At 42.8% G+C, this 27,126-nt stretch overlaps 1 protein-coding gene across 9 annotated transcripts in view; it reads left to right on the top strand.

Annotated features, from left to right (window-relative positions):
* Positions 1 to 27,126, top strand: part of CACNA2D4 (calcium voltage-gated channel auxiliary subunit alpha2delta 4) — a 113,164-nt gene that overhangs the window by 42,467 nt on the left and 43,571 nt on the right. For 8 of the 9 annotated variants that reach the window (XR_008419427.1, XM_053894799.1, XM_053894798.1 and 5 more), the window contains 8 exons: positions 6,240 to 6,301; positions 7,569 to 7,636; positions 9,951 to 9,996; positions 10,090 to 10,187; positions 12,481 to 12,574; positions 20,700 to 20,795; positions 22,874 to 23,001; positions 26,635 to 26,715. Coding sequence is in view for 8 of the 9 variants with exons in the window: in XM_053894799.1 (XP_053750774.1) it covers positions 6,240 to 6,301; positions 7,569 to 7,636; positions 9,951 to 9,996; positions 10,090 to 10,187; positions 12,481 to 12,574; positions 20,700 to 20,795; positions 22,874 to 23,001; positions 26,635 to 26,715 (673 nt within the window). In the remaining variant the exon portion in view is untranslated. The remainder of the gene's footprint in view (positions 1 to 6,239; positions 6,302 to 7,568; positions 7,637 to 9,950; positions 9,997 to 10,089; positions 10,188 to 12,480; positions 12,575 to 20,699; positions 20,796 to 22,873; positions 23,002 to 26,634; positions 26,716 to 27,126) is intronic. The other variant, XM_053894800.1, reaches the window with a different exon arrangement.

Raw genomic sequence — 27,126 nt, 5'->3', positions numbered from 1 at the left:
GAAGTCATCATAGGTCAGTAGGACTAGCGATTTGAAAGGAAAGCTGGATGAAATGGGGGGGGGGTGCAGGAGAGGGAACAAGAACAGACTGAAACCAATGAGGAAAAATAGGAAGCATAAGCACAACTAAAACCCACATCTGTCTCTCACTACCTCTAATCTCAAGGATATGGGCAATCTGCAAGAAAGAGTTAATGCCATTCACGTGGAGCTGCACAGTCACCAGGCTCAGATCTCAGGGAAGCTGAAGGAGGAGATCCAGTGGCAGCTGGGGAAAGTTTCTGTTGGGAAAGCCCAGAGATCAGAGCACGCTGCAAGTGCTCGATATGCTATACTTACCTTTAGCGTGTAAAATGGCTGCTACTTCCCTTCTGCCTTACAAATCTCATGCAAACTTCTCTCTTGGCCAGCCCTAACTTGGAACCATTCAGGGAAGTAAGTCTGGAAATGTAGATCCAGCTTAGTTAATTTGACGCAGTATATAAAACCACCACAAGAACCAAGTGGAAATTCTAAAACTGATGAGTACAATATCTGAAATGAAATTTTTACTGGATGGGCTTATCAGCAGTTGGAGGAAAAAAGAACAGTGAATTTGAAGACAGATAAATAGAAATTATCCATTCTGAAGAACAAAGAAAATTTGGAAAAAATGTTTGAAAAAAAAACTATCCCTCAGTTACCTATGGTCTGGCATTATGTCCTTGGAGTCCCAGAAGAAGGGAGAAGGAATGGAACAAAGGTATTTGCAAAAAAGAATGCCCCAGATATCTTGAATTTGGTGAAAAACATCACCCAGAAGATATAAAATTTTCAGCAACCCCCCAAGCAGATAAAAAGAAAAAGAAACCACATCTAGGCTCACCATAATATACCAGCTGAAAATCAAAGATATAGGAAAGTCTTAAAAGAAGCTAGAGGAAAGCAGTAATAAAATAATGGCTGACTTCTCATCGAAAACAATATAAAATAAAATGTTTTAAATGCCAAAAGGAAAAAAAAAAAACTCTCAACCCAAATTTCTATGTATGGAGAAAATATCCTTCCAAAAGATGTGTATTTAGACATTTTCTTATAAAAGAGAACAGAGTTTACCACCATCAGATCTGCCCTATAAGAAATGCTTAAGGAAGTTCTTGAGGCTGAAGAAAAATGACACAGATGGAAACCCAGATCTATATGAGGAAATGAACAGCACTGGAAATGGTAAATGTGTGCACTAATATGAGACTTTTTTTGAACTCCTCAAAAAGACAACTATTTAAAGCAAAGGTTTTGACATTGTATTGTAGGGCTTATAATGTACCCAAGTATAAGATAAATGGCAATGATAGCACATAGTGGAATTACCCCAAGAATGTAAGGCTAGTTTGACATTCAAAAAAGTCAGTCAATTAATGTAATTCATTACATTAACAGCATAAGGGAAAAGCGCCATATGGTCATCTCAATAGATGCTGAAAAAGCATTTGACAAAATTTAACTGGAAACAAAAGGAAACTTCTTCAATCTGGTAAAAGGCATCTATGAAAAGGCTAACTTTAAATGGTGGAATATTAAACACTTTCTCCCGAAAAGTGTGAACAAAGGAAAGATGTCTGCTTTCACCACCTCTGTTCAACATTGCACTGGACCCTGCAAGGATCTATCCTTACAATAGGTAAGGAAACAAAAGGCACAAAAATTACAAAGGAAGAAGTAAAACTGTCTTTATTCATAGACAAGATGATTGTTTACACAGAAAATTCCAAGAATCTGCAAAACAACTACTAGAACTAACAGATAAATTTAGCAAGTTGACAGAACACAAGATCAATACTATAAAAATCAATTGCATTATATATATCAGCAAACAATTGGAAATAAATTATTTTTAATTTCAAATTTCAATAGCATCAAACAACATAAAAAACTTACAAATAAATTTAACAAGTCATATATGACCTCTACGCTCAAAACTGCATAATGTTGCAGAAAGAATGTCAAAAAGTTAAATTAATAAAAAGATATAACCATGTTTACAGGTTGTTAGTCAATATTGCTAAGTCATCCATTCTCCATCCATCAGACTGACCGGTAGATCCAATACAATCCCAATCAAAATTTGAACAGACTTATTCTAGATATAGCTAAGAAGTGAACAGGAGAAGGTGATTCTAAAACCTATATGAAAATGTAAAGGACCTAAATAATGCCCAAAATGACCTTGAAAAATAAGAACAAATTTAGATGTTTCGTACTATGTGACTTCAAAACTGACTGTAAAGCTATAGTAGCCAAGCAGGGTGGTATTGACATAAAAATAGACAAAATAGGGGCACCTGGGTGGCTCAGTCAGTTAAGCTCCTGTGACTCTTGATCTCAGCTTAGGCCATGATCTCATGGTTCATGAGATCGAGCCCCACACTGGGCTCTGCACTGACAGCACAGAGCCTGCTTGAGATTCTTTCCCTCTCTCTGTCCCTCCCCTGCTTGTGCTCTCTAAACAAACAAACAAACAAACAAAAAGAACCCAGAATAGACGAAGGGATAGAGAATCCAGAAATAAACTTACATATTATCAACTGATTTTCAACAAAGCCACCTTGTCAAATCAATGTAGAAAGGAAAGTCTTTTTAACAAATGGTGCTGGAACTACTAAATAAATGTATGAAAAAAATAAATAGTGAGCCATATCTCACACCATAAAAAAATTAACTTGAGGGGCACCTGCATGGCTCAGTCGGTTGAGTGTAGGATTCTTGATTTCAGGTCAGGCCATGATCTCACAGTTCATGGACTTGAGCCCCATGACGGTCTCCAGCCACTCTGGCAGTGCACAGCTTGCTTGAGATTCTCACTCTCTCTCTCTCTCTGTTCCTCCCCTGCTCTCTCTCAAAATAAATGAATAAACTTAAAAAAATTTTTTTAAAGAAAAATTAATTTGAGATGGATCATAGCCTCAATGTAAAACCAATAATTGTTAGTCTTCTATAAGAAAACATAGAAGATCTTTACGACCTGAAGTTATCCAAAGGTTTCTCTTTTTTTTTAAGTTTATTTATTTACTTTGAGAGAGAGAGTTGGGGGGGGGGGGGGGAAGAGCAGAGAGAGAGGGAGAGAAAATCCCAAGCAGGCTCCACACTGTCAGCATAGAGCCCAGTGTGGGGCTCAGTCTCACGAACTGTGAGATCATGACCTGAGCCAAAACCAAGAGTCGGAGGCTTGACCGACTGAACCACCCAGGCACCCCTATCCAAAGATTTCTTAGATAAAACATGAAGAACACAAAACATAAAATAAGATTTGATAAATTGGATTTCATCAAAAGCAACAAGTTCTGCTCATCAAAAGGCACCATTAAGAAAATGAAAAAGCAAGGCTCAGACTGTGTCCAGAATACATAAAGAACTTGTACAGATTGTTAACAAAAAGACTAACAACCCAATAAAAAATGGGCAAAATACTTGAGCAGACCCTATGTATCCTTAGTCATCAAGGAAATGCAAACTAAAGCTGCAGTCAGATTCCATTCCATACCTTCTGCTAGAATTTAAAGGACAGATAACACCACATTCTGGCAAAGACGTAGAGAAATTGGAACTCATATATTGCTAGTGGAAGTATAATAAAAACAACTTTGGAAGATTGTTTGGCAGTTTTTTATGAAGGCAAACACTTTTAGCATATCACCCAGAAATTCCATTCCTAGGTATTTATCAGGCAAAATAAAAACAGGTTCACAAGAAGACTTGTCAATAATATTTGGAGCAGCTAAAGCTGCTCAGTATAGCCCCACACTGGAAACACTCCAGATGCCCATCAATAGGTGAGTGTAAAGGCAAGCTGGCATGCCCACACACTGGAGCACTACTTAGCAACAGAAAGAAACACACTGCTGATACACACAACAACACGGGTGGTCTTAAAGATGTTATGTTGTGCAAAAGAAGCCAAGCACAAAAGGTACACACTGCAAGGACAGACAAACCTAATGTAAGGTGATAGAATTCATAACAGAGTTCACCCTTGGAGGGGTGGGGTGGGGATGGGCTGGAAGGAGGCAAAGAGATTTTTAGAAGATGCAAACATTCCATATCTTGACTGGGGAGGTAACTACATGGGTATATATATATTTATCAAAACTAATGGAAGAATACACTTAAGATCTGTACATTTTGCCCTTTTCTTTAATAAATCAAAAAAGGAGGGGCCCCTGTGTGGCTCAGTCAGTTAAGCGTCCGACTCTTGGTTTCAGCCCAGGTCATGATCTTGTGGTTTCATAAGGTCAAGCCCCGCATTGGGCTCTGCACTGGCAGCATGAGGCATGCTTAGGATTCTCACTCTCCCTCTCTCTCTGTACCCCGCCCCAACTTGCACTGTCTCTGTCTCTCTCAAAATAAATTTAAAAAAAATCAAAAAAGGAAAAATTTTATTTTATTTTTCAATATATGAAGTTTATTGTCAAATTGGTTTCCATACAACACCCAGTGCTCATCCCAAAAGGTGCCGTCCTCAATACCCATCACCCACCCCCATCAACCCTCCCACCCCCCATCAACCCTCAGTTTGTTCTCACTTTTTAAGAGTCTCTTATGCTTTGGCTGTCTTCCACTCCAACCTCTTTTTTTTTTTTTCCTTCCCCTCCCCCATGGGTTTCTGTTAAGTTTCTCAGGATCCACATAAGAGTGAAACCATATGGTATCTTTCTCTGTATGGCTTATTTCACTTAGCATCACACTCTCCAGTTCCATCCATGTTGCTACAAAGGGCCATATTTCATTCTTTCTCATTGCCACATAGTACTCCATTGTGTATATAAACCACAATTTTTTTTATCTATTCATCAGTTGATGGACATTTAGGCTCTTTCCATAATTTGGCTATTGTAGAGAGTGCTGCTATAAACATTGGGGTACAAGTGCCCCTATGCATCAGTACTCTTGTATCCCTTGGGTAAATTCCTAGCAGTGCTATTGCTGGGTCATAGGGTAGGTCTATTTTTAATTTTTTGAGGAACCTCCACACTGTTTAAAAAAGGAAAAATTTTAAAGGTAATCTCCAGTTCCGACCCTCAAGCCAGCCCCATCTTGGAACACTGGGCTCCCGAGGCCACCACAGCCCTTCCTGGCCCCCGACTGCCCCAGCACCACTGTGAGGGAGGCTCTGACTGAGACAGTGGAGGCAGGAACATTGTGGGGATGAGGCTGGTGCTGGAGAACTGTTCATTCAGGTTTGATCTAAAGCTGGTTTCTTCCGGAAACAAACTTTTTTTGCCACCCAAATTCCACTGCACCCCCTTCGGACAGCTTATTCTAAAAGCCAGAAAGAAGTGAAGGGAATAAGAACATGTGGCTTTCCCAACAGCATAAACTTGTCATGGACAGGACAATCCACAGGACTTCAGAGCCCAGAGCAAATCCTGCTCTTCCCTGGATCCACCCCTATCCATTAAAGTCACACTCACCACCTCATGGCAGCCTTATGCATGGGGTGCTATTATTAATCCTGATTTACAAATGAGAATTCTGAAGCTTAGAATTGAAGTGGAACAGCTCACCCAAGAGCACACAGCTTGTAAATGGCTGAGCTGGCTCTAAATCCAGGTCTGTCTGATGCCGAGCCCAGGCCCTGAACCACCGTGTGCACTACCTGATGCCCTAACTTACACAATTCTACTGAAACTGAAAAGATGGCAGCTTTGAAAGGAAAAAGAAGTTGTAAAAGAGTGAAGTAGCCCTGGGAAGGGGTTAGTGGAGGGAATCATGCTCCCTCTCCCTCGGCTGTATTCCAGAAAGGGGGAGGTTGTAGGGGGGTCATACACAAATGAGCTCCAGAAGCTTTTAGCACCAGCTGGTCCTGTATGAACCCTAGCATCGCTGTCCACACCTGCACTGTTCAATACAGTAGCCACTAGCCATGTTGGCTATCTAAATTTATACGAACTCAACTAAAACTTAAAACTTCAGTCCCTCAGTTGCACATTTCAAGCACACAAGAGCCTCATATGGCTAACAGCCACTTCATGGGACAGCAAGGGTGTAGACATTGGTCCCTTAATCAGGCAGCCCCAAGGCTACAGCCTGCTGGGCCTGGTGGTCAACAAGGTGAGGCATGCCCCTGGCAGTCAGGGAAAGGGGTCAGAGGTGAAGGAAGTGGCACAGAGACAATGAAAGCCAAGGGCATTAGGTGAGAAGGTAAGTGGCATGGTCAGGCACCTCTCTCTCCAGCAAACCTCCTTTTCTTTTCTCTCTTTCAGAAGAGAGTTCTTTTCCTGACCAATGACTACTTCTTCACAGACATCAGTGACACACCTTTCAGGTGAGGGACCCATGTTTTATTTGGAAGGGGGAGGTGGGATGGCTGGAACATAAATTCCAACAACTGCGAGCAGAAATTCCAGGTCTGGGGAATGAATTTACTCATATTTAGTTGGCAATTTTATGGTAACAGAAAAAAACCCCAGGCTTGCCTTCAGGAAACTTGAGGTCTAGACCTGCTTTGCCAGTGTATCCTACTTTGCAGGGTCTGGAGCCAAACTGCCTGGGTTTGGGTCCCAATTGCACCCCTAGCAGGTTGTGTGACCTTAGTCAAGTTACTTAACTTCTCTTTGCCTTTGACTCTTGTTTGTAAAATGAAGTTAAAAATAGTAGCTACTTCTTTGTGGTTTGTAGGACATAATCTACTGAAAGATCTTAAAGCGATGCAATGTAAAAGATTGTAAGATGAAAGATCAAATCTGAAAATCTCTTTGGTTCCTTCCAACTGTTGTCAACATGAGGCATTATACAGCTTAGGAAACAAATAGCCCTTATCTCTGAATTACCTCATTTCTCAATAAAGTGTGGTGCCCAACCTGACTGCTCATTAGAATACCTGAGGAATTTTGCAAAACTTTCAATGCCCTGACTCCATCCAAACCAATGAACTCAGAATTTCTAGGATATACCTGTAATTCAGATATTCAGCAAACATTAACAGCAGTGTTCTACTAGGAGAGAGAGGAGGGCATGGTGGTGTTCACCAGGCAGGAAAGCACTCTCCTATTTGTGAAAGCCTGTGAGACATAGAAACCTCTCCACATTTCAGGAGGTCCCTGAGAGGTTTTGGATGAATCTTGTCTAAAATGGTAGGTGATGGGGCATCTGGGTGGCTCGGTTGATCGTCCGACTTCGGCTCAGGTCATGATCTCACAGCTCGTGGGTTCGAGCCCCATGTCGGGCTCTGTGCTGACAGCTCAGAGCCTAGAGCCTGCTTCCGGTCTGTGTCTCCCTCTCTCTCTCTGTCCCTAACCCACTCACATTCTGTCTCTGTCTCTCTCAAAAATAAGTAAACATTAAAAAAATTTTTTTTAAATAAATAAAATTAAATGGTAGGTGATGGGGCTCTTGACCTACAGAACTGACAGAGTCCTTCTCAGGAAGAGAGGTTGATGGAAGCATAGAACTGCTGCTTTAGTTCTAGAGGAGACTTGTGAGGCCAGGGGCAACATTCATAGACTCCAAGTTGCTGAAGGCCAAGGAAGTAGGCTGGACATTGCTTGGCCCTTGATGCTGCTGAGCACTTGTGTTCTCTGTTCTCCCCATAGTCTGGGAGTGGTGCTGTCCCGGGGCCATGGAGAGTACATCCTCCTGGGGAACACAACTGTGGAAGAAGGTGGGTCTGTGCCCAGTACTGGTGGGCAGTGTGGGAGGAAAGTGGATTCTCCTGGGACACTGAGCAGGGCCAGCCTGGGGCAGAGCCAGAGTCTCCCAGGTCCTGGACTTGAGCAAACTCTCAGAGCAAGGCTGCCTGGTGAGGAGGGGTCTGTGTGTCCTGTGTGCCGGGGCTGCAGGATCTGCCAGTTGGTTGTCAAAGCCGGCAAAGCCTAGGACTTGCCATTGTGGAAAGCTTTGGTGGACCAGAAGAGGTAGGTCAACGGGATATGTTTCTTCTTTGAACAAAGCTGAATTTCACCTAAGTCATGACAAAGGAGGCCGGAAAGAGTAAAGGAGCAAATCTGTAGCCGTTGGATAAGGCTAACAAAACAAAGTACCACCAACTGGGTGGCATAAACAACAGAAATGCTTTCTCTTGCAGTTCTGGAGGCCATGCCCCCTCCAACACCTCCAGGGCAGGATCCTTCCTGGCCTCTACCTCCTGATAGCCCCAGGCATTTCTTGACTTGAAGCTACAGTTCTTCAGTCTCTGTCCTCACCATCTGTGTAGCTTCTCATCTGTGTCTCTCTATTTAACCTTGTACAAGGACACCAGTCATATTGGATTAGGGCCCACCCTAATGACTTCATCTTAACTTGATACGTGCCATGACATTATTTCCAAATAAGGTCACATTCACAAGTACTGGGGTTCATACTTCAACATATCTTTTTGGGGGGACACAGCTGAACCCATAGTAGGGAACTAATGGGAAGTGAACTGAGAGGGGCAGTAAGGAATGGTGGGGAAGGATGGGGGACAAGGTCCCCACCTTCCCTAATCCAACCTGTTCTTTACTTACAGCTGCCTGAGCACGTTAAGAGAACAAAACTAATATCCAGGATTCAGGGATATCTCAGGAAGTCCTGGGATGGTTTGGTCACAGTTCCATTTAACACCCACATTCTGTCCATTCTTCCTTTATCATCTCTTGAGTGCATCTCATGTCTCCATATCTCTGCCACCACCCTAGTCATTGTCACCTCTCTCCTGGATAACCACAGCAGCCTCCAACTGGTCTCCCTGCCTCTCTCTTCCTGTAAATCTCTGCCAGAGAGATCCATCAAGAAATGCCAGATCAGATTATGTCACTGCTAAACGACCTTTAATGGCCTTCTGGGGTTTTTTTCTATTTTTGGTCATTTCTCCATCCACTAAGCTTTAAGATCTTCCCATGTGCTTTGCTCTCCCCTGAAATGCTCTCTTCTCCAGTGCCCACCTTCTTATCCCACCTAACTTGGACCCACTCTTCATGTCCCAGTGTAAATGTCACTTTTCCAGCAGCTGTCCTTGGCAGACCCCCTGTGGCCAGCCACATGCTCCCATGTGACCCCTGCATTCACCCTTTCACAGCATACATCCGTGGCATTAGACCACACTCCTTCCCTGTCTTCCACTGTCCCCAAAACGATCAAACTCCCTGGGCCTCCATGGTGCATTCTCTCTTCCTATACTTTTCTTTCTGTACTTAGATATTCTCAGGGCACATTCCTGCAGGGGACAGAGACCAACTTCCATGGGTGAGACCAACCAGTGATCCAAGGACTTGGAATTATGGACTCAACCAGGCTTACTGTGGGGAAAGGAGCATCACCCTGTAGCTATTTGCCTTATGTCTATGTCAGTCCAGTACCCCTTTTAATGACTCCACAAATTTCCCCTTGGCATTCCTATCATCCTTTCCTTCAATTTAACAAACCTCAGTTGAGCACCTATTTTTGAGGACTGAGTAGGTGCTCAGTAGGGCAATTGTTCATTTACTCATTCAATCAACAAACATACACTGAACACACGGTTAGTGTAGGTACAGCAAGAGGCTACAGAGATTACACAAAACAGACTTGGCCCATCTCTGAGTTCTACTTTTGACTGGCCATTTAACTCAGTTGGGTACAATGCAGACAATGAAGCAAAAACCACTGGTTTCAAAGTATCAGCTCTTTGAGAGATCCAAATAGGTGGGATTTGGACACAAGACAATGGGAAGAAAAAGCATTTCAGGAAGCAGGAGCAACATGGACAAAGGCATGATTTGTACAAACCCAGCACCATCCTATGGGTTGAGTCCCTACTCCGAGCTGAGAACAAAGGCATGATTTGTACAAACCCAGCACCATCCTATGGGTTGAGTCCCTACTCCGAGCTGAGAACAAGGAAGAATAAAACCCAGTCCTTCCCTAGAGAAGCTTCCTGGCAGTTGTTTGTAAACAATTCAGGTGCACATCCTCACAACAGTGGGGAGCACCGTACTGAGTGTGAACTCTGGTTTCAGGCCTGCATGACTTGCTTCACCCAGATCTGACCTTAGCCAGTGACTGGTAAGTGGGAAATTCGCTGTTCACGAAGAGTAGAGAATGGGAAGGAGAAAGGTGGAATTTTCTTGAGGTAACATTGATTCTCCTGGGCTCCAGGATCTACTGCATCACAGATATCGACCCAGACCATCGGAAGCTCAGCCAGCTGGAGGCCATAGTCCGCTTCCTGACAGGGGAGGACCCAGATCTGGAGTGTGAGTGCTGACCCCGCCCACCGAGGACTTTCTTTTTTCTTTTTTTCTTTCTTTCTTTACTTATTTATTTATTTTATTTATTTTTTTAATTTACATCCAAGTTAGTTAACATATAGTACAATAATGGTTTCAGGAGTAGAATCTAGTGATTCGTCCCTTATGTATAACACCCAGTGCTCATCCCAACAGGTGTCTTCCTTAATGACCCTTACCCATTTAGCCCATCCTCCCACCCATAACCCCTCCAGCAACCCTCAGTTTGTTCTCTGTATTTTAAGAGTCTCTTATGTTTTGTCTACTTTTTTCTTTTTTTAAAAATTTGACTACATGTGAGTTTTAATATGCCATTTATCAAAAATAATATAAGAAATTTAAGTGAAATCAAAAAAATACACTAACCTTGATGGATAAGGTTTCGATGTGTGGTTTTTTTTAAGTGTTGACTTGTTGACATCTTATCACATTCATTATCACTGTCAACTTTTTTTAGTTCTAGTTAACATAAGTATTATATTAGTGTCAGGTGTATAATATAGTGATTCAACAACTCTATATATTACTCAGTGATCATCATGATAAATGTACTCTTTAATCCCCATCACCTATTTCACCCATCACCCACCCACCTCCCCTCTGGTAACCAAGTTCTCTGAATTTCAGAGTCTGGTTTTTGTCTGCCTATTTTTTCTTTGTTTTGCGTCTTAAATTGCATATATGAGTGGAGTCATATGGTATTTGTCTTTCTCTGACTTATTTCACTCAGCATTATACTCTCTAGATCCATCCATATTGTTGCAAATGGCAAGATTTCACTCTTTTTTATGGCTAAGCCACTGAGGACTTTACTTACTGCCAAGTAGCCTTATCCCTGGAACTCACCCATGGCTTAGGGAGAACAGGGAGATTTTCAAAGAAAAAGACAGAACTAGCCTCCCTATGGGACCACAAAGTTGTCTAAGTTCCTGGCACTGTGGCAGCATGAGTGTGTCCCCATGTCAGGGACTGAGATTGTTTTAAGCCTCTTTCACCGGGCACTGTTAAGCCTTCAAAGAGACACTCACACAGTGTAAGGGCATCAGCAGCCTGCCCCTAGATCTGTCCCTACTACCATCTAGCTGATACTGATGCTCTGTTCTCTAAAGTCCTCATCTCAGCAAAGGAGAGCATTTGGCCAGATGGCATCTTGTAGCCTGTAGTCTGTGAGAGTTTTCCAGTGCCTGGCTCTCAGGCTAAACTTAAATTCCCCAACACAGATGCAACTGGTGAAACCACAGGGCCACACCCTCAGCAGGGTCCCTCTTGTTCCTCTTTGGAAGAGGAACACACAAATGTCACCCCTAAGACAGGACCTTGCTTCCATGCTGGCCAGAAGGGCACTCATTTGTGCACTCACTCCATCAGTAATCAGTACTGAGCATGTACTTTGTGCCATGCCTGGGGTAGGCACAGAAGCTACAGAGATGACCCAGATGAGGCCCTTATTCTCATGGAGCTTGTAATCTAGTGGAGAAACCACACAACAAAGAAGCAAGCATGTGTGTGTAGGTGTAGGTTATTCCAGATTGTGGTAAGTGCCATGAGTAGGATACTGTATGGGATCCTATAGAGCGCCCAACTCTGTCAGGTAGTGTTACTTATGCTGAGGATAAAAAAGAGTGACCCGAGTGCCTTCACAGGTACAGGGTCTGTTTTGGGGGTGATGACAGAGGTGATGACTGCACATCATTGTGAATGTATTAAATGCTACTGAGTTGTATACTTTAAATTGGTTGATTTTATGTTACATAGATTTCACCTAAATAAAAGTAGATAATTTTTTTAAAGAGAGAGGGAAAAGAGCCACACATGCAAAGAGTTGGAGGAAAGCATCCAGACCAGGGAACAGCATGCACAAAGGCTCTGAAGCAAATTCACGTGCACAGAACTGGCAAAAGGCCAGTGTGTTGGGAGGGTGATGATCAAGTTGCAGACTGATGGCAGCAGAAAGGAGAGGTAGCCTGGGCTCAGGGCAAGATCTGATGTCCCTGAGAGATTCTAATCTCACGGAATACCAGAACTGGGAAGAGCCTTAGAAATCAGTTCTGCTCACATGTTGTTTGGGATTGAGGATGTGAAGGCTGAGGGAGACGACATGATTTCTTCAAGCTCACATAGATGGTTTTATGTGTCCCAGATACATGTTTATGAGACACATCCCATTCCCTGAAGTCGGGATTCCTTACAAAGGTGGATGAGCTGTATTCAACATCATAGAGGAAATAAGTGGTTTGGTCTCCTTTTATTTTGTCCCCAGGCGATGAGGAGCTGGTGCGGGAGGTACTGCTTGATGCGGTGGTGACGGCCCCCATGGAAGCCTACTGGACAGCGATGACTCTCAACACCTCTGAGTATGTCAGTCCAGGGTGGGGCTGAGGGTTCTGTGGAGCGAAGCAGCTCCAGCCCCTAGGATTCCCTTGGCTGAGTCAGGGTCCCTCCCACTTCCTGGCTGGCAGCTCAGGAGACAACTGGGTCCAAGATGAAGGTGATGACAGTGGGCAGACATGGGAGGAGTGAGAGCTTCCTTCACATGGGCCCCAGTAAAGCAGGGACTTGGCACAGCTTCCACATCCCACATGTGCTGCTGCTCTCCCCTCTGGAAAAGCACCAAATGTGGGTCCCCCCGGCATAGCTCAGATCCCCCACCCACACTGCAGCAGCCCCGTTCCAAGAACACCTCTCTCTTGGGGTTGGTCTGTAGCTGTGTAAGCCTGTTTGCCAAGTACCCTGGAAAGAGTGGTTCAAGCAGGACCCAATTTCCAGCACATAAGGTCAAGACACTATGAAGTACAAACTTGGCCTTTACCAGTGCCTTAGATTTCCTCACTCCCTTTGCTGATATTTATCTTGTGCTATCAGGTTTAGTGAATAGGTAGAAAAAAGAAATGAATGGTGTGTGTGTGCGTGCGTGTGTGTGTGTGTGTGTGTGTGCTTGCGCACGCATGTGTGTTGGGAGGGTACAAGATATTAATGAGGTTAAGAATACAGTGGACTACACCTTGTTCCTGAATAGGAAGATTCAACGTTAACATCATGAAGATGTCAAGCTCCCCTAAGACACTCAAGTTAATTAATGCTCTCCTAAAGAAAAGAATAGAATTTTGTATGAAACAACCACCTATTTAAAAAAGCAAGATGCAGACTACTGTGTACAGTTTGAAACCATTTCTATAAAAAGGAGGGAAAACAGTATATCTGTATGTGTGTGTGCATGCGTGCATGTGTGTGTATAAAGTCTATGAAAGTCCAAATAGGAAATAGTTCACTGTATAACTTATAACTTTTTGGTATAATTTTGAACCATGTAAATGTATTACATATACAAAATTAAATGAAGCTAGAAAAAATAAAAAGAATATAGCAGGCCAGGCACTAAGTACTTAGTGTATATTAACCTCATAACCACCTTCCAATGTAGGTACTATCATTATCCCCATTTTACAGATGAGGAAACCAAGGTAAAGTATGATAAACAACTTGCCCAAGGTCATATGCCTCACAAGAGGTGAAGTTGGAGTCAAACCAGGCAGTCAGGGGATTGGATCACTGGTTTGGAGAGAAGGGGCATGATCTTCATCTTTCCAAGTTCAGAGATTAACCAGAGACATTTTTAAAAAAATTTTTCTTTAATGTTTATTTATTTTTGACAGAGAGAGAGAGAGAGAGACAGAGCATGAGCAGGGGAGGGGCAGAGAGAGAGGGAGACACAGAATTGGAAGCAGGCTCCAGGCTCTGAGCTGTCAGCACAGACCCGACACGGGGCTTGAACTCACGGACTGTGAGATCATGACCCAAGCTGAAGTCGGACGCTCAACCGACTGAGCCACTCAGGTGCCCCATAGCCAGAGATGTTTTTAATGTTGAGAAACACTGAAGAATAAATATTCTTAACCAAGGTGTATATTAGAAAAGAAGACCTGGAGAATTAATATAAAATAGCATATTAATAAAGCTAGGGTGATAAGTCATATAATCACTCTCATAGATGCAGAAAGATATTTGAACAAATGTTAATATCCATGCATGTTTTAAAAAACTAATCAATGAAGTTAAAATTGACCTAAGCATGAAAGTCAACATCTGAACGGGGCTAGAGGCTCTCTCAACTAAAGACAGGACTAAGATAGGCATTCCCATATCCTTATTACTATTTAACAAGGTCGGAAGGTATTAGTCAGTGCAACCAAACAAGAGAATGCACCTAGAAGCAATGAGAAGGGAAAGGGAGAGGTAAATTATCTCTAAGAAGGTGATATGATTATATTTCTGGAAACCCCAGAAGAATTTATAGGAAAGCTAGTAAAACAATAACAGAATTTAGTAAAGTAATAGTTTATAATATGAACATCCAAAAATTAATATCCTTTACCTATAAAAACAAAATTAAATTTAAAATATCATTAGAGAATTCCTATTTAAGAGGGAAAAAAATAAAATGTAATCAAACACCTAGGTATAAACTATAAGAAATATCCCAAAACTTACATAAGGAAAATATTAAAACACTCCTGGAAGACACAAACATAGTCTTGAACAAATGGGGAAGTATTCAGTGTTTTTGGATAGAAAGAATCAACATCACAAAGACATTGATCCTCCTTAGATTAATTTGTAAGTTTAATGCAACCCCAATAAAAACGTAATCAGTATTTTTATGGATCCAGATAAACTGATTATAAAGTTTATTTGAAAGAATAGTCAAGAAATTCCTGAAAAAGAAAAGCAACAAAGGAAGTTTTGTGCTCCCAGGGTATTAAAACATGTAATTTATGAAGTGTAGTACTGACACATGAATAGAAAGGCAGACAAAGAGTAAAAAAATAGAAAATCCAGAAATTCATCTAAATGCATGTGGAAATTTAGTATATGACAAAGACATCATGTCAAACCAGTGAGAGGAAAAAAATGGACTCTTTAATAACTGATTTGAGAGCCATCTGGAGAATGATAAAATTGTATTATTTCCTCACACCATACACCTGGACAAAGTCCAAATGACTCAGAGATTTAAATGTAAAAAATGAAACCATATAAGTACTAAAAAAAAAAAAAATGAGCCAGTTGCTCTAAAATCTAGGAATTAGGAAATCTTTCCCAATGATGACTCAAACTTCAGAAACAAGAGAATGACTGATAAATTTAACAACATAAAAATGTTTATTTGGCAAAAATAAAAACATAAGCAAGGTGAAAACATAAATGACAAACCAGAAAAATGTTTGCAACTTAAAAAACAAAAGATTACAATCTTTTATTCTCAAAAAATGAAGAACTTCGAAAATAGAGAAGTAAAAAACCAACCACTTTATAGGAAAAATTACCAAGGTATATGGACAGTTCTGAGAATATATACAAATAGTCCTTAAATATATGAGAAAATGGTCAATATAGCTCATAATAAAAGGAATTCATATTAAACAGTACCAAGATTATATTCATCACTCATCAGATTGATAACCATCTAAGTTTGTTGACATGTACTACCGGCAAGGCTGTGGGGAATCAGGCTCTTGTATATTGTCAATGGGTATACACAATGTTTCAAGGGCTATGGAGAAGAATTTGGCAATATCTAACAAGTTAAAAATGCATTTACACTTTGACTCAGCAAGACCACTTCTAGGAACATATTCCAAAGATACACTAATAAAAATAGGAAAAGATATATACATGAGCTTTTTGTTACAGCTCCGTTTAGTGAAAGATAGGAAATAACCTACATCCATCAGCAGGAGCCTAGTTAAATAAACCATGGTAGATCCACATAATGGAATACTATGTAACTGTAAAAAATGAGAAATCTATAAACTGTTATGGAATGGTCTCACCAATGGAGAAAAGTGTGTATAACACCTCCACTATTTATTTAAAAAGAGGAAATCCAAATATATTTTCATAGTTACACATATATAAATATAGACACATGTATGTATGTACATATGTACACATATATGTTTAATGGAACAATAAACAAGCAAACAAAAGTTACTTTAGGGAGAGTGAAAGACAGGCTTATAAAAATGCTTTATTTTGCATATTTGACTTTGGAACGATGTAAATGCTTTATATCATTATAAAACAAAATTAAATTTTAAAAAATAAGCTCTAGGGGCGCCTGGGTGGCTCAGTCAGTTGAGCGTCCGACTTCAGCTCAGGTCATGATTTCACAGTCCATGAGTTCGAGCCCCGCGTCAGGCTCTGTGCTGACAGCTCAGAGCCTGGAGCCTGCTTCCAATTCTGTGTCTCCCTCTCTCTCTGCCCCTAACCCACTCATGCTATGTCTTTCTCTCTCTCAAAAATTAAAACGTTAAAAAAATAAAATAAAATAAAAAATAAAAAATAAGCTCTAAAAAATTGAAAACAAAAGAAACAAATAAACCTGTGTATCAAGTTCATGAAATAACTGTACATAGATTAATTCCCTCAACGGACTTAAAAACACACACCATAAACAATAAATAAAATCATAAACCGTGTTCAATAACCACATTGCTAGAAACAACATTGGCACTGTTATTCTCAAACTATATAGATGGGTAGGGCAAATAGTATTGTGTTAATGTCATTAGGAACCAAGGTTTTCAACAAACAAAAAAAGAGATGCAAATTTTTTAAATCAAAGAAGTTAAGATGTACTGCTGAATACGAATTGGAAATATCAATGAACTCATGATTATTTTCTCTGAAAGAAACAAAAAGGATATCCTAGCCCTGTACACTGAAAAGACCAACCTCAGCACCCCAGACCCAGATTGTGGACTTTCAATGTCCATATTAAGAAATTCTTATTAAAATGAGTCAGCGATCCTTGGAGAAATGTCTGATTTCAAGACAGTGACAAATGTACAAAATGAGCCAGGAGTATCTTGTCATAACCAGAAGCAAGAAGTTACTGAAGACTATAATGAGATTGTGCCAGTGGGACCCCAGAGCCAACTGGAAGCGATTCTCACTGGTTATAGGTGGAAAAATTAGAGCAGCAAAAGCAATGACAACTGCAGTGGATTAAAACATATTAGGTATGCTAAAATCCTGTGTTCACAATGATACTGGGGAGAAAAAAAGACTTTTGGTCATCTTCAGAAGATGTTAGGAAACCAACTCATTATTCTAAACTGGCAAGTAAACAGAGAGACAATTATTTATCCTGGCTCTTCTGTAGAAGTTGCATCTCAGGATAACCAAATATTGATGAGAAGAAGTCTATCTTTAATCAAGTATTTCAGGTACAAATAAAATAAGGAAGAATCCTGTCTTGCAACCGCTCGTCAATGAGAGAGTGTGTGCCTCTTGACAAAGAACACACCACCTATAACTCAAACCTATGTCAAACCCATAGCTCTAACTGCTAGTTTATAAGAAATACATGGGACAAGAGAGCATGCTAAATAACACCACAGCATCATGATCAGCTAAACCCAGAATGCAGAAACTCTACAGAACCAACAACCTACTTCAGCAAATAAATTGCAAAGAGAAGAAGAGAGGGAAAGAAGAGAAAGGAAGGTTGAAAGTGACTAAACATGACTGATAACAAGTATGGGGTTCCTTTTGGGGATGATGAAAATGTTCTAAAATAGACTGGTGATGGCCATACAACTCTGTGAATACACTAAAAACCGTTTAATTGCACACTTTAAATGGATGAACTGTATGGCAAGTGGATTACAGTTCAATAAATATCTAAATTGAGATTGAGAAATGAGAGAGAGAGAAAGAGAGATGAGAAAAGAAAAGAGACATATGAACTATGGACCCTAGTCTGATTCTTATACAAATAAGCTTTAAAAAAGTCATGAGGATTGTGGATTATTGGATTGTTTGATGCTATTAAGGAATTGTGGATTTTTTTAGATGTGATAATGTCATTAATGATTTTTTCCATTCCTTATATTTTAATGATAGAAATTAAAATATTTATCAATGAAATGATATCTGAGATTTGCCTCAAAATAATCTGAGGGCTGCAGGAGGCTGTAGATGAAACAATATTGGCATAGACTGGTAATTGTTGAAGCTAATTTATGGGTGCAGGAGTCTCATTAGACTATTCTGTACTACTTTTGAATAAAGAATTGCATCAGGCAGATTTTCAGAGAAAGAGTCCCTTGGGCCCCACCCCTGGAAATTCTGATTACTACAACATCAGAGGTGGGCAGCCAGTCCCATCTGCATCTCCAGACCTTGGTGCTTTTCCAGAATGTAGACCAAGTGTTTTAACCCAGCTCCAGGTACTATCAATTGATATTGCATGGAGCAACCTTCTTCACAATATTCCTTTAGGGATACCCTAATAGCCATAGAGCTGAGCCTTGATTAAAAAAAAAAAAAACAAACCCAGGGTGCCTAGGTGACTCAGTCAATTAAACGTCTGACTCTTGATTTTGGTTCAATCAAGATCTCAGCATTCAGTAGTTCAAGCCCTGCGTCAGGCTTGACTACCTTATACACTCACTAAAACCGCTAATCTAGGTACTAAGAGAAATTAGGTAGTCTCCTGCAGCAAATTGGGCTAGGAATGTGAATATTAATAAAGTTAGAAGTAATTAAATAAAAACCATATATAACAAGCCCACAGCTAATAGCATATTCAGTAGTAAAAACGATGAAAAGCTGAAAGCTCTTGCTCTAAGATCAGGAACAAGGAGCTCTTACCACTGTTACTCAACATAGTAGTGGAAGTCCTAGCCAAGCAAGAAAAAGAACAAAATGAAAAGGCAGCCTATGAAATGGGAGAAAATATTTGAAAATTATATCTGATAAGGGGTTAATAACCAAAACATATTTTTAAAAACTCACACAACTCAATAACAATAAAACAATCTGATTTTTTAAAAAGGGCAGAGGAACTGAATAGACATTTTTCCAGAGAAAAACCTACAGATGGCCAACTGATGCATGAAAAAGTTCTCAACATCAGTAATCATCAGGGAAATGCAAATCAAAAACACAGTGAGGTATCACCTCACATGTTAGAATGTTATCAGAAAGACAGGAGACAAGTGTTGGCAAGGATATAGAGAAAAGGAAACCCCTGTGCACCATTGGAATGTGAATTGGAATGTGAATTGGTGCACCCACTATAAACAACAGTTTGGAGGTTCTTCAAAAAATTAATAATAGAACTATCCAGCAATCTCACTTCTGGTTATCTATCCAAAGGAAATGAAACCATTATCTTGAAGACATATCTACACCCCATGTTCATTGCAGCATTATTTATAATAGCCAAGATATGGAAACAACATGTCGTCACTGGACGAATGGACAAAGAAGATGTGATATATATATATATATATATATATATATATATATATATGAAGATATATTATTCAGCCATGAAGAAGAAGGAAATCCTGCCCTTTATGACAACTTAGATGAACCCTGAAGGCATTATGCTAAGTGAAACAAGCCAGACAGAGAAAGATAAATACTACATCATATCACTTATATGGAGAATCTATAAAAGAATAAAATAAAGTCAAACCCATAGAAACAGAGAGAAGAAAAGTGATTGCTGTGAGCTGGTTGGGTGAAGATAGGTCAGTACAAAGTTTAAACTACAAGCCACATAGGGCCTCAGGATCTAATGTAAAACATGGTGACTGTAGTTGATTAACACTGTATTGTATAATTGAAATTAGCTAAGAGAATATTCTCAAATATTCTCACCCCCCAAAAAAAGATAAAAATACCTAATATGATGGATGTGTTAATTAACTAGATGGGAAGAGTCCTTTCACAATATATCAAATAACCATGATGAACACTTAAAAATTTTACAATTGTATATCAGTTATACCTCAAAAAAAGCTGAAATTAAAAAAAAAGAGGTGATGACTCCCACCCCTGGTGCCATCATGGCAGAAGTATGGCTTTGAGACCATAAGAAAAACTAGTTACACTCCAGCTAGCTAATGGATTTTCTTTCTCAAATCTTGCTGGCAAGGTTATAAAGTTCACTGGGTTCCCATAGGTAGATGTAGACAGTGTCTTCTCCTCCTTTCACAATTCAATAATAAGGTAAACATGTGAAAAGGGCTTTAAAGCTGTGAAGTGTCATGTACGTGTCGGTCATGAGAAGCTCCTGTTCCTGAGGTTCCAGGACAAAATCTCTTTTCCTGAATTCCTTCTGTCCTCCAGAGCCAACTCCCCTAAAACCTGGATGGACAAATTAGGAGAAAAAAAAAAAAGCAGAAAGGCCGAGGCCCAAGAGACCCCATTAACAAGGGAAGATGCTGCCCAGGGGAGCCAGGTAACCAGATGTAACAAACATGATGCTCACAGAGGATGGCCAGTGCATGTGTGTACAACCCCGTGAGCAAGCAACGTGTCTGTCCATTTCATGCTCCCCATCCCAAAGATCAGGCCAGGAACAAGGAGAGGCCCACAGGTCTTCCCCGTGCCCCCAATGCCCTCTTCTTAGTCCTGTCACTGCACTGCATGATAACGACACCTGTTCTGTCTGCTTCACAGCGAGTCCGAGCAGGTGGTGGACATGGCATTCCTGGGCACCCGGGCTGGCCTCCTCAGAAGCAGCTTATTTGTAGGCTCCGAGAAGGTCTCCGACAAGTGAGTCATGCTGGAAAAGGAGCGGGATCCCCAAAAGGTGTTCCTGTGGCATGTAGGCAGGCTGACTCTTGGAGTCCAGCAATGCAAGGAGGGTGGAAAGGTTATGGTTTGCAGATTGGGAGGGTCAGAAAAGTAACTCTTCCACCAGGTTTTAGATGCATCCTGGAGGTATCCCCAAGAAAGAAGGGACAGTGGCCCAGTCAGAGAAGAGAGTGGATGAGACTAAAGTTGGAAGGGTCAATCACTTCCATAAAGGGAAAACCAGAAGTTGTTTTTCCCACTGGGACCAGTGTCTATGTGACAAGTGAAATTATTTGGCTGTGTCCCCTTTTTTGTTAACAACTTACATATCCCCTAAAACGGGGGTATTTTCCCCCATCCCCACCCCAGGGACGTTTGGCAATGTCCGCAGACATTTTTGGTTGTCACAGCTAGGGGATGGGGGCTTGCTACTGGCATCTAGTGGACAGAGGCCAGGGATGCTGTTAAACATCCTCACAATTATTTGGCCTAAAATGTCAATAGTGCTGCTCCCAGCAAAGCCTACATTTTGGGAGACCAGCTTGCCAGGGTGTCCTCCCCACCAAATACTGAAGCAAGGGGAGGATGGGAGCCAGAAAAGGGTGCTGGGTGGGGGTAGGAGAACAGAGCCACCTGCCACTCCACAAACCACCAGACTCAAATAGGCAGAGGCTACCAGGCACTTGGAGGAGAACAGTGAGGAGGTACCTCACAGTCTCCCATCCACACATGGCTGCTCTCACTGAATCCAAGCACACTCAGCCACGGAGTGCCATCTTTAAGCTTCTTCCAGGACTCTGACAGATCCATACTTGCTTGAAAGCTGAGGCCTTCTAGGAAAACAAAGTTGCTTCTCCCTCACCCACTTCCCCTCACTCCCAGAGAGGTGAACAGAGGAGAGCGCTGTCTCGCTAACCCTTTCCATGGCCCTGTCAGAGACAGAGCAAATGACTCAATGGACCAAATCTGGTAGGTAAACTGTAGATTCACTCTAAGGCCTTGAGCAGTGTGGGGAAGTGACCTCCCCACACTTACTACCCCTCCCGCTCTCCACCCACTTGTACTTCCTCATCTGCTTACACTTCCACCCCCCCACAGAAAATGACACCCATGTCATTGCTGGCCAAAGTTGGACAGGGTGAACCACACCTGGCAGTATGAAGGGAATAAAAGCATCCTTCGTATTTCCCTAAATCTTCTGTGAAAGGCTTCTATGAATGGAAGAGGAAAATCTCAATACAGAGAGACTCTCCTGGCTTACAAACACAGCCACCACAAACGGCCGCATGGGCACCATGCAACTCCAGAGGTCTCCCTTCACCTAGACCATGATACACCTGGCCACTCAGGAATTGTGCAGGAGAGCTTCTTTTGAATATGTAAGCCAAGCACTCTTAAAATCAAACTTCAGTTATCCACCTTGTGGGTTATCCACAGTGTCTTTTTTAATCCACAAACCAGCTTTTCTCCCTGCCTCCCACTCTGCTTCTGGACCAACACTCCCTTCTGCTGGCTGCTGTGTGTTCAGGGAATGCAAAACCATAATTAGCAAGGTAAAGCTGTTCAAAAAAAAAAAAAAAGATAACTCATAATGCATTCTAAACCCTGGAGGCAATGACTTTTGAAGTAACCATTTGGGGGGAATTTATGCCCTTCTATTAGTGCAGTGATAGAATTGACTATACAGTTTCCCCATTCAGACATGCCGATTAACCAGACAAAAGGAAACTAGGCTATATCCCAAAGAAATAAACCCTGCAGGCAAAGGAGTTTTCATTAAAAAAAAACAAAGGTGTTCTTTCACAATACAGGCTCTATACCTCCTCTAGCTACTAATATGTCATCAGGTACAACAGTATTTGATTCTGGAAAAGGCAGGAATTGCTGGGGAACATTGTGTGGGGTAAAACTAGGGGCTAATGTTTTCTACCTGCAACTCTACCAAGGCAGAGATGAATCTCTCTTCTTGGCCCAGCCAAGATGACCTTGTGTAAAAAGAAAGAGGGATGAACATATTCCCAGATTTAGGGGGAGGTACCAAATCTTTCTCCTTGCAGAAAGTTCCTGACTCCTGAGGATGAAGCCAGCATATTCACCATGGACCACTTCCCTCTGTGGTATCGACAGGCTGCTGAGCATCCTGCTGGCAGCTTTGTCTTCAATCTCCAGTCAGCAGAGGCACCAGGTGATCGGCACCCCTGTGCTCCTGGGGCTGAGCTGGGACCAGGGCATGGCTCTTCCTGAGGCTTTTGGTGGGAAACAGGAGCAGACATGGAACAGAATGTCCACACCTCGGGGTCCAACCTTCCTTCCTGACACCTGTCAGCAACTTGGGAAAGCTTACTCATGCCTTATCACACAATTGGCCTCTACCCTGAATATAGGACAGATCATTTTATCTCCCAGCCAGCAGCCAAAGTTGGTCCCTAAAAATCCAGCATGGCACAAAGGAAGAAATTTGACCCAAAAGTCAAGAAGAGCTGGATTCTAGCCCAAAGTCCAAACAGGTGGATACTAGAAAAGTTTGTCTTTAACATTCTTCTATTTCTAAACATCTATTTTTGAAAATGTCTTAAACCACCCAGATGAAAGTAACAGACCTTATTCCATCAGAGGACTTCTATACTTACCAAGTTCACTGCCCCCATCGCACTTCTGCCCAGAGAAAGCAGCCTGGTCTCCACTCCCTTGGGGTCTCCCAGGAAGGGCAATATTGGGCTCCCCGTCTGCTCCTCAGGAACTCCCAGTAATAATTGGGTGCCTCCTGGCTGGCAGGCCACTGGGGGCTCAAGGGGTAGGAAGTGTGGCAACTAAGATTGGTCCCATGGACCAAGCTACCAAATCCCTACTCGTCCAAGGCCCAGGAAAGGTTTCAGAGCTGCAGGCACCCAACTCTCAACCCCCAGACCCCACTCTGAAAAATAGCCCAAGAAAAGTTAAGTGACTTTAACAGAGCACCAAGAAAATTGCAAAATGTTTAAAACAGAAAGGGACTTTGGAGGATGCAAGGCTTCACTTTCTTAATGTACACTCAAAGATTCTATGGCCCAGAGAGGTTAAGGGACTCATCCAGGGGTCCAAGAGTCTGCAGCAGAGCAAGCTCTCCACCAGGTCACCTTGGGGGAAACTGACCCTAGCAAGAGGGCCTAGAAATATCCATGTCCAGGTCAGAATGCAAAGAGATAGAGAAAGAGAGGGAGGAGGGGGAGGAGAGGGAGGGAGAGAGGGAGGAGGAGAAAGAGAAGGGGGAGGAGGGGGAAAAGGGAAGGAGGGTGAAGGAGAGGAGGAGGAGACGGAGGGGAAGAGAGAGGAGGATGAGAAAGAGGGGCAGGGGAAAGGAGAGAAGGAAGAGAAGGAGAGGAGGAGGGGAAGAGGGAGAAGTAGAGAACTCAGCTGAGTCCACCTGGAATGGAAATGTCCTTTCACCAAAACCCTCCAGCCACCACTTCCACCAAAACCATCCTCAGCTTCCTGATGGAGAAATTCCCTGAGCTGACAGCTGGGGAGACCCAGGAGGTCCCCCTCTATGTCCTTTTGACTCCTTCTTCACCTTGTGCCTAAGCTCACCTCTCTATCCCATGCCTGTTCCCCTCACTGAATGCAACACTAATAGGCTTTACAAAATGTTCTAGAGCATATAACTCATTTAATCTGCACAACTCTGTAAGTGTTGTTATTCTCTTCTTACACAGGAAAAATTTCAGGCTCAGAGAGGTTCTGTGACTTGCCCAGGATCATGCAGCTAGAGAGCCACACAGGCCAGGCTAAACCCAAGTTCTACCCCCTTAAGTATAAGCCAGGAGGGGTTAGAGGAAGGGAGGCCCAGTGAAAGCTTACAGGGGAGGCTCACAAAGCTAAGGTGATGGTCCCCTCCCCACATTGCCCCCCAGAGCCAGAAAGAGGTAGCTCTTTCTTCCTGTCGCCTTCTATAGCAGGAGCAAGGGCTACCAAAGGAGGGGCTCCCGCAAGGTCCTGGGGAGGTTCTCTAGAGTGAAGCTCTGGCCCCCCACCCCCAGTCCATGATGATGGCTCCCTCCTACCCGCATTGTCACTGGGCCCATGCCTGAAGGCTGCTGGGGTTGCTTTTTGTGGCGGTGAGGTAGGAGGGCGGTGGGTGGGGAACCAAGCCGCAAGGAGAAGAGAGGGAAGCTGGCAACCCAGAAGGGGGGACGGTTGAGTAGGGAGGCAGGAGCTTGCTCTCTTTTCACACCCTCGCTTGCTGCTTTAGCTCCTGCCTATGCTTAGAGACACGTGGACACCTCTGCACACTCCATTCTCCCCCAAGGGAAAAGACAACAACAGCTTCATTGTAATGGGGAGTGGGTACCCCGAGGAGGTGGAAGAGTCACCTCCAGGGTGAGTGGAGTCTTCACTCTGCCTCTGCAGGCTGACTGTGTTGCCCTTTGCCTGAGGCCTGGTGGGCTGAGTTCTGCCCACACAGAGCCATCCTTTGCAACCAGTCCCTGAGAAATCTGCCAGCACAGGGCAGTCTCACCAATGCCCAGGTGCCTCAGGCTCATCACTCCTGCTTCTAGACATTTCTAGAGGCAAGGTGAGGAAGCTGACTTCTGTATTTATTGTGGTTTTATCATGGCAAATTCCTCGGATCAAGGACAACATTACATATTGTAAGTTGCTAGTATCAGAGTAATTTTGGGTTTCTGTGGGATATTTGATTATAGCGAGGTGCGATAGATGAGCTTAGCAAAAGAGATATGAGAAAACAGTGGTTAATTTAAGTTCTGCTATAGCAGACGATTTCCACACAAGCTTCTCATGACCTATTTGTTTCGAGCAACATTTGATATATAAAGACATTCTAACAAGATAGCACTTGATAAAATTTTTCCCCTTTCTTGGAATTTTTAGTAATGGAAATTGGCCTGTGGACAAGAATGCTTTGAAAAGCGAAGCCATGTCCCTGGACTGATGAAAATTAAAAAGCCCGAGGTCAGATACTAGCCCATGTCTTGGAGCCAGAAAGCTCTGTTTTAATGTAGAGCTGAAACTTCCACGTGAATTTTGCACCTGTGGTGGCCAGATTCTCTTAGAAAAGGTGGGGGTGGCAGCTCAAGGCAAGCCCCTTGCCCTTCAAGAGCCCAGCAGAGTATCCCAGAAGCACACCAACCATCTGCAAAGCGAAAGACATGGCTTGATAACGGGGTGGTGGTGGCAGGTTGGCCACCAATGACCAGGATTTATGGAGTGCCTCAGAGGTGTCAGGCACTAGCCAGCCTTCTGTGCCTGGTTCAGCCCTGGCATCCGGCCTCCAGAGGGGCTGGCTGTCAGTGTCACCCTGACTCATGTGACTGATGAAGGACAACCCAGGATCAGCCACTGCCGAGTCCTGGAACGCAGCCTGTCCTTCTGCTAGAAAGAATCATTTGACGCAAAGCAAGTCTTCTGAGTGGAGCATGTGCTGAGAGGGTCACAGCAGTGTCCCTGAGCTCAAGCAAGGCAACAACCAGCAGACAGTTGCTGTCCTGAGACAGAGCAAACTCACAGTGTCCTTGTGACGTGGACAACACTGCATCGTCCAGGTGGGCAGGGGCTGTGGTGTATTTATCTGGCAGATTCAGATCTGCACAGGAGGGGCAGTGCCTGACACTCAGGAGGCGCTCTGCAAAGACCAGTAGTTGATGGTAACAGAGCCACCATGGCAACAACTTCCCCAAACACTGCCCCCTTCACCCCGACTTATTCAAGGAATGCCCTCACCCAGTATTTATGTTGTCTTTTCAGCCTACCCAATCACTACCCAACCACAGACTCTTCCTCAGGTACTGAGAACTTGACTTAGCAATTTTTGTTTCCCCAGAAAGTCCAGGCCAGCCAATGGTAGTAACAGCGAGCACTGCTGTGGCCGTGACGGTGGACAAGAAGACAGCTATCGCTGCAGGTAGGAGCTGCCCTTTGCACCACCATGGTCGAGGAGCTGTGAGTCAATGTCAAGAATAAGGCACACAGTAATAGCAAGAGGACCCTACCTATGGTCTGCAAGTGACACAGCCCTCAGGCCATAAGTTTTCCCAAGTGAAATGTGGGACTAAGGGAGAAAGGAGTCCTCCCAAGCCATTTTGGTTATAAAACCATAAAATCTTAGATCCAAAAGAGTTTAGGAAGTAAAATGAAGTTCAGACAGGTTAAGAGATCTGCTCCAGGTTGCACAGGACAGAGACTGCAACCCAGACCTCCTCACCACCCCTCTCTGCTACTTCCTGCTTCCATCACCTTGGGTCTAGCATCCTTCTGTGGAGAGAGCTGGGCTTGTGACTGAGACCCTAAAGTAAGAGCCCGGGACGCATGCTCA

The sequence above is a fragment of the Panthera pardus genome, unplaced genomic scaffold (genome assembly GCF_024362965.1).
Source record: "Panthera pardus isolate Hobbes unplaced genomic scaffold, ASM2436296v1 HiC_scaffold_6, whole genome shotgun sequence".
Classification (NCBI taxonomy): Eukaryota; Metazoa; Chordata; class Mammalia; order Carnivora; family Felidae; genus Panthera; species Panthera pardus.
The sequence above is the reverse complement of the archived record's forward strand: the minus strand, read 5'-3'. Positions and strand labels throughout refer to the sequence as shown.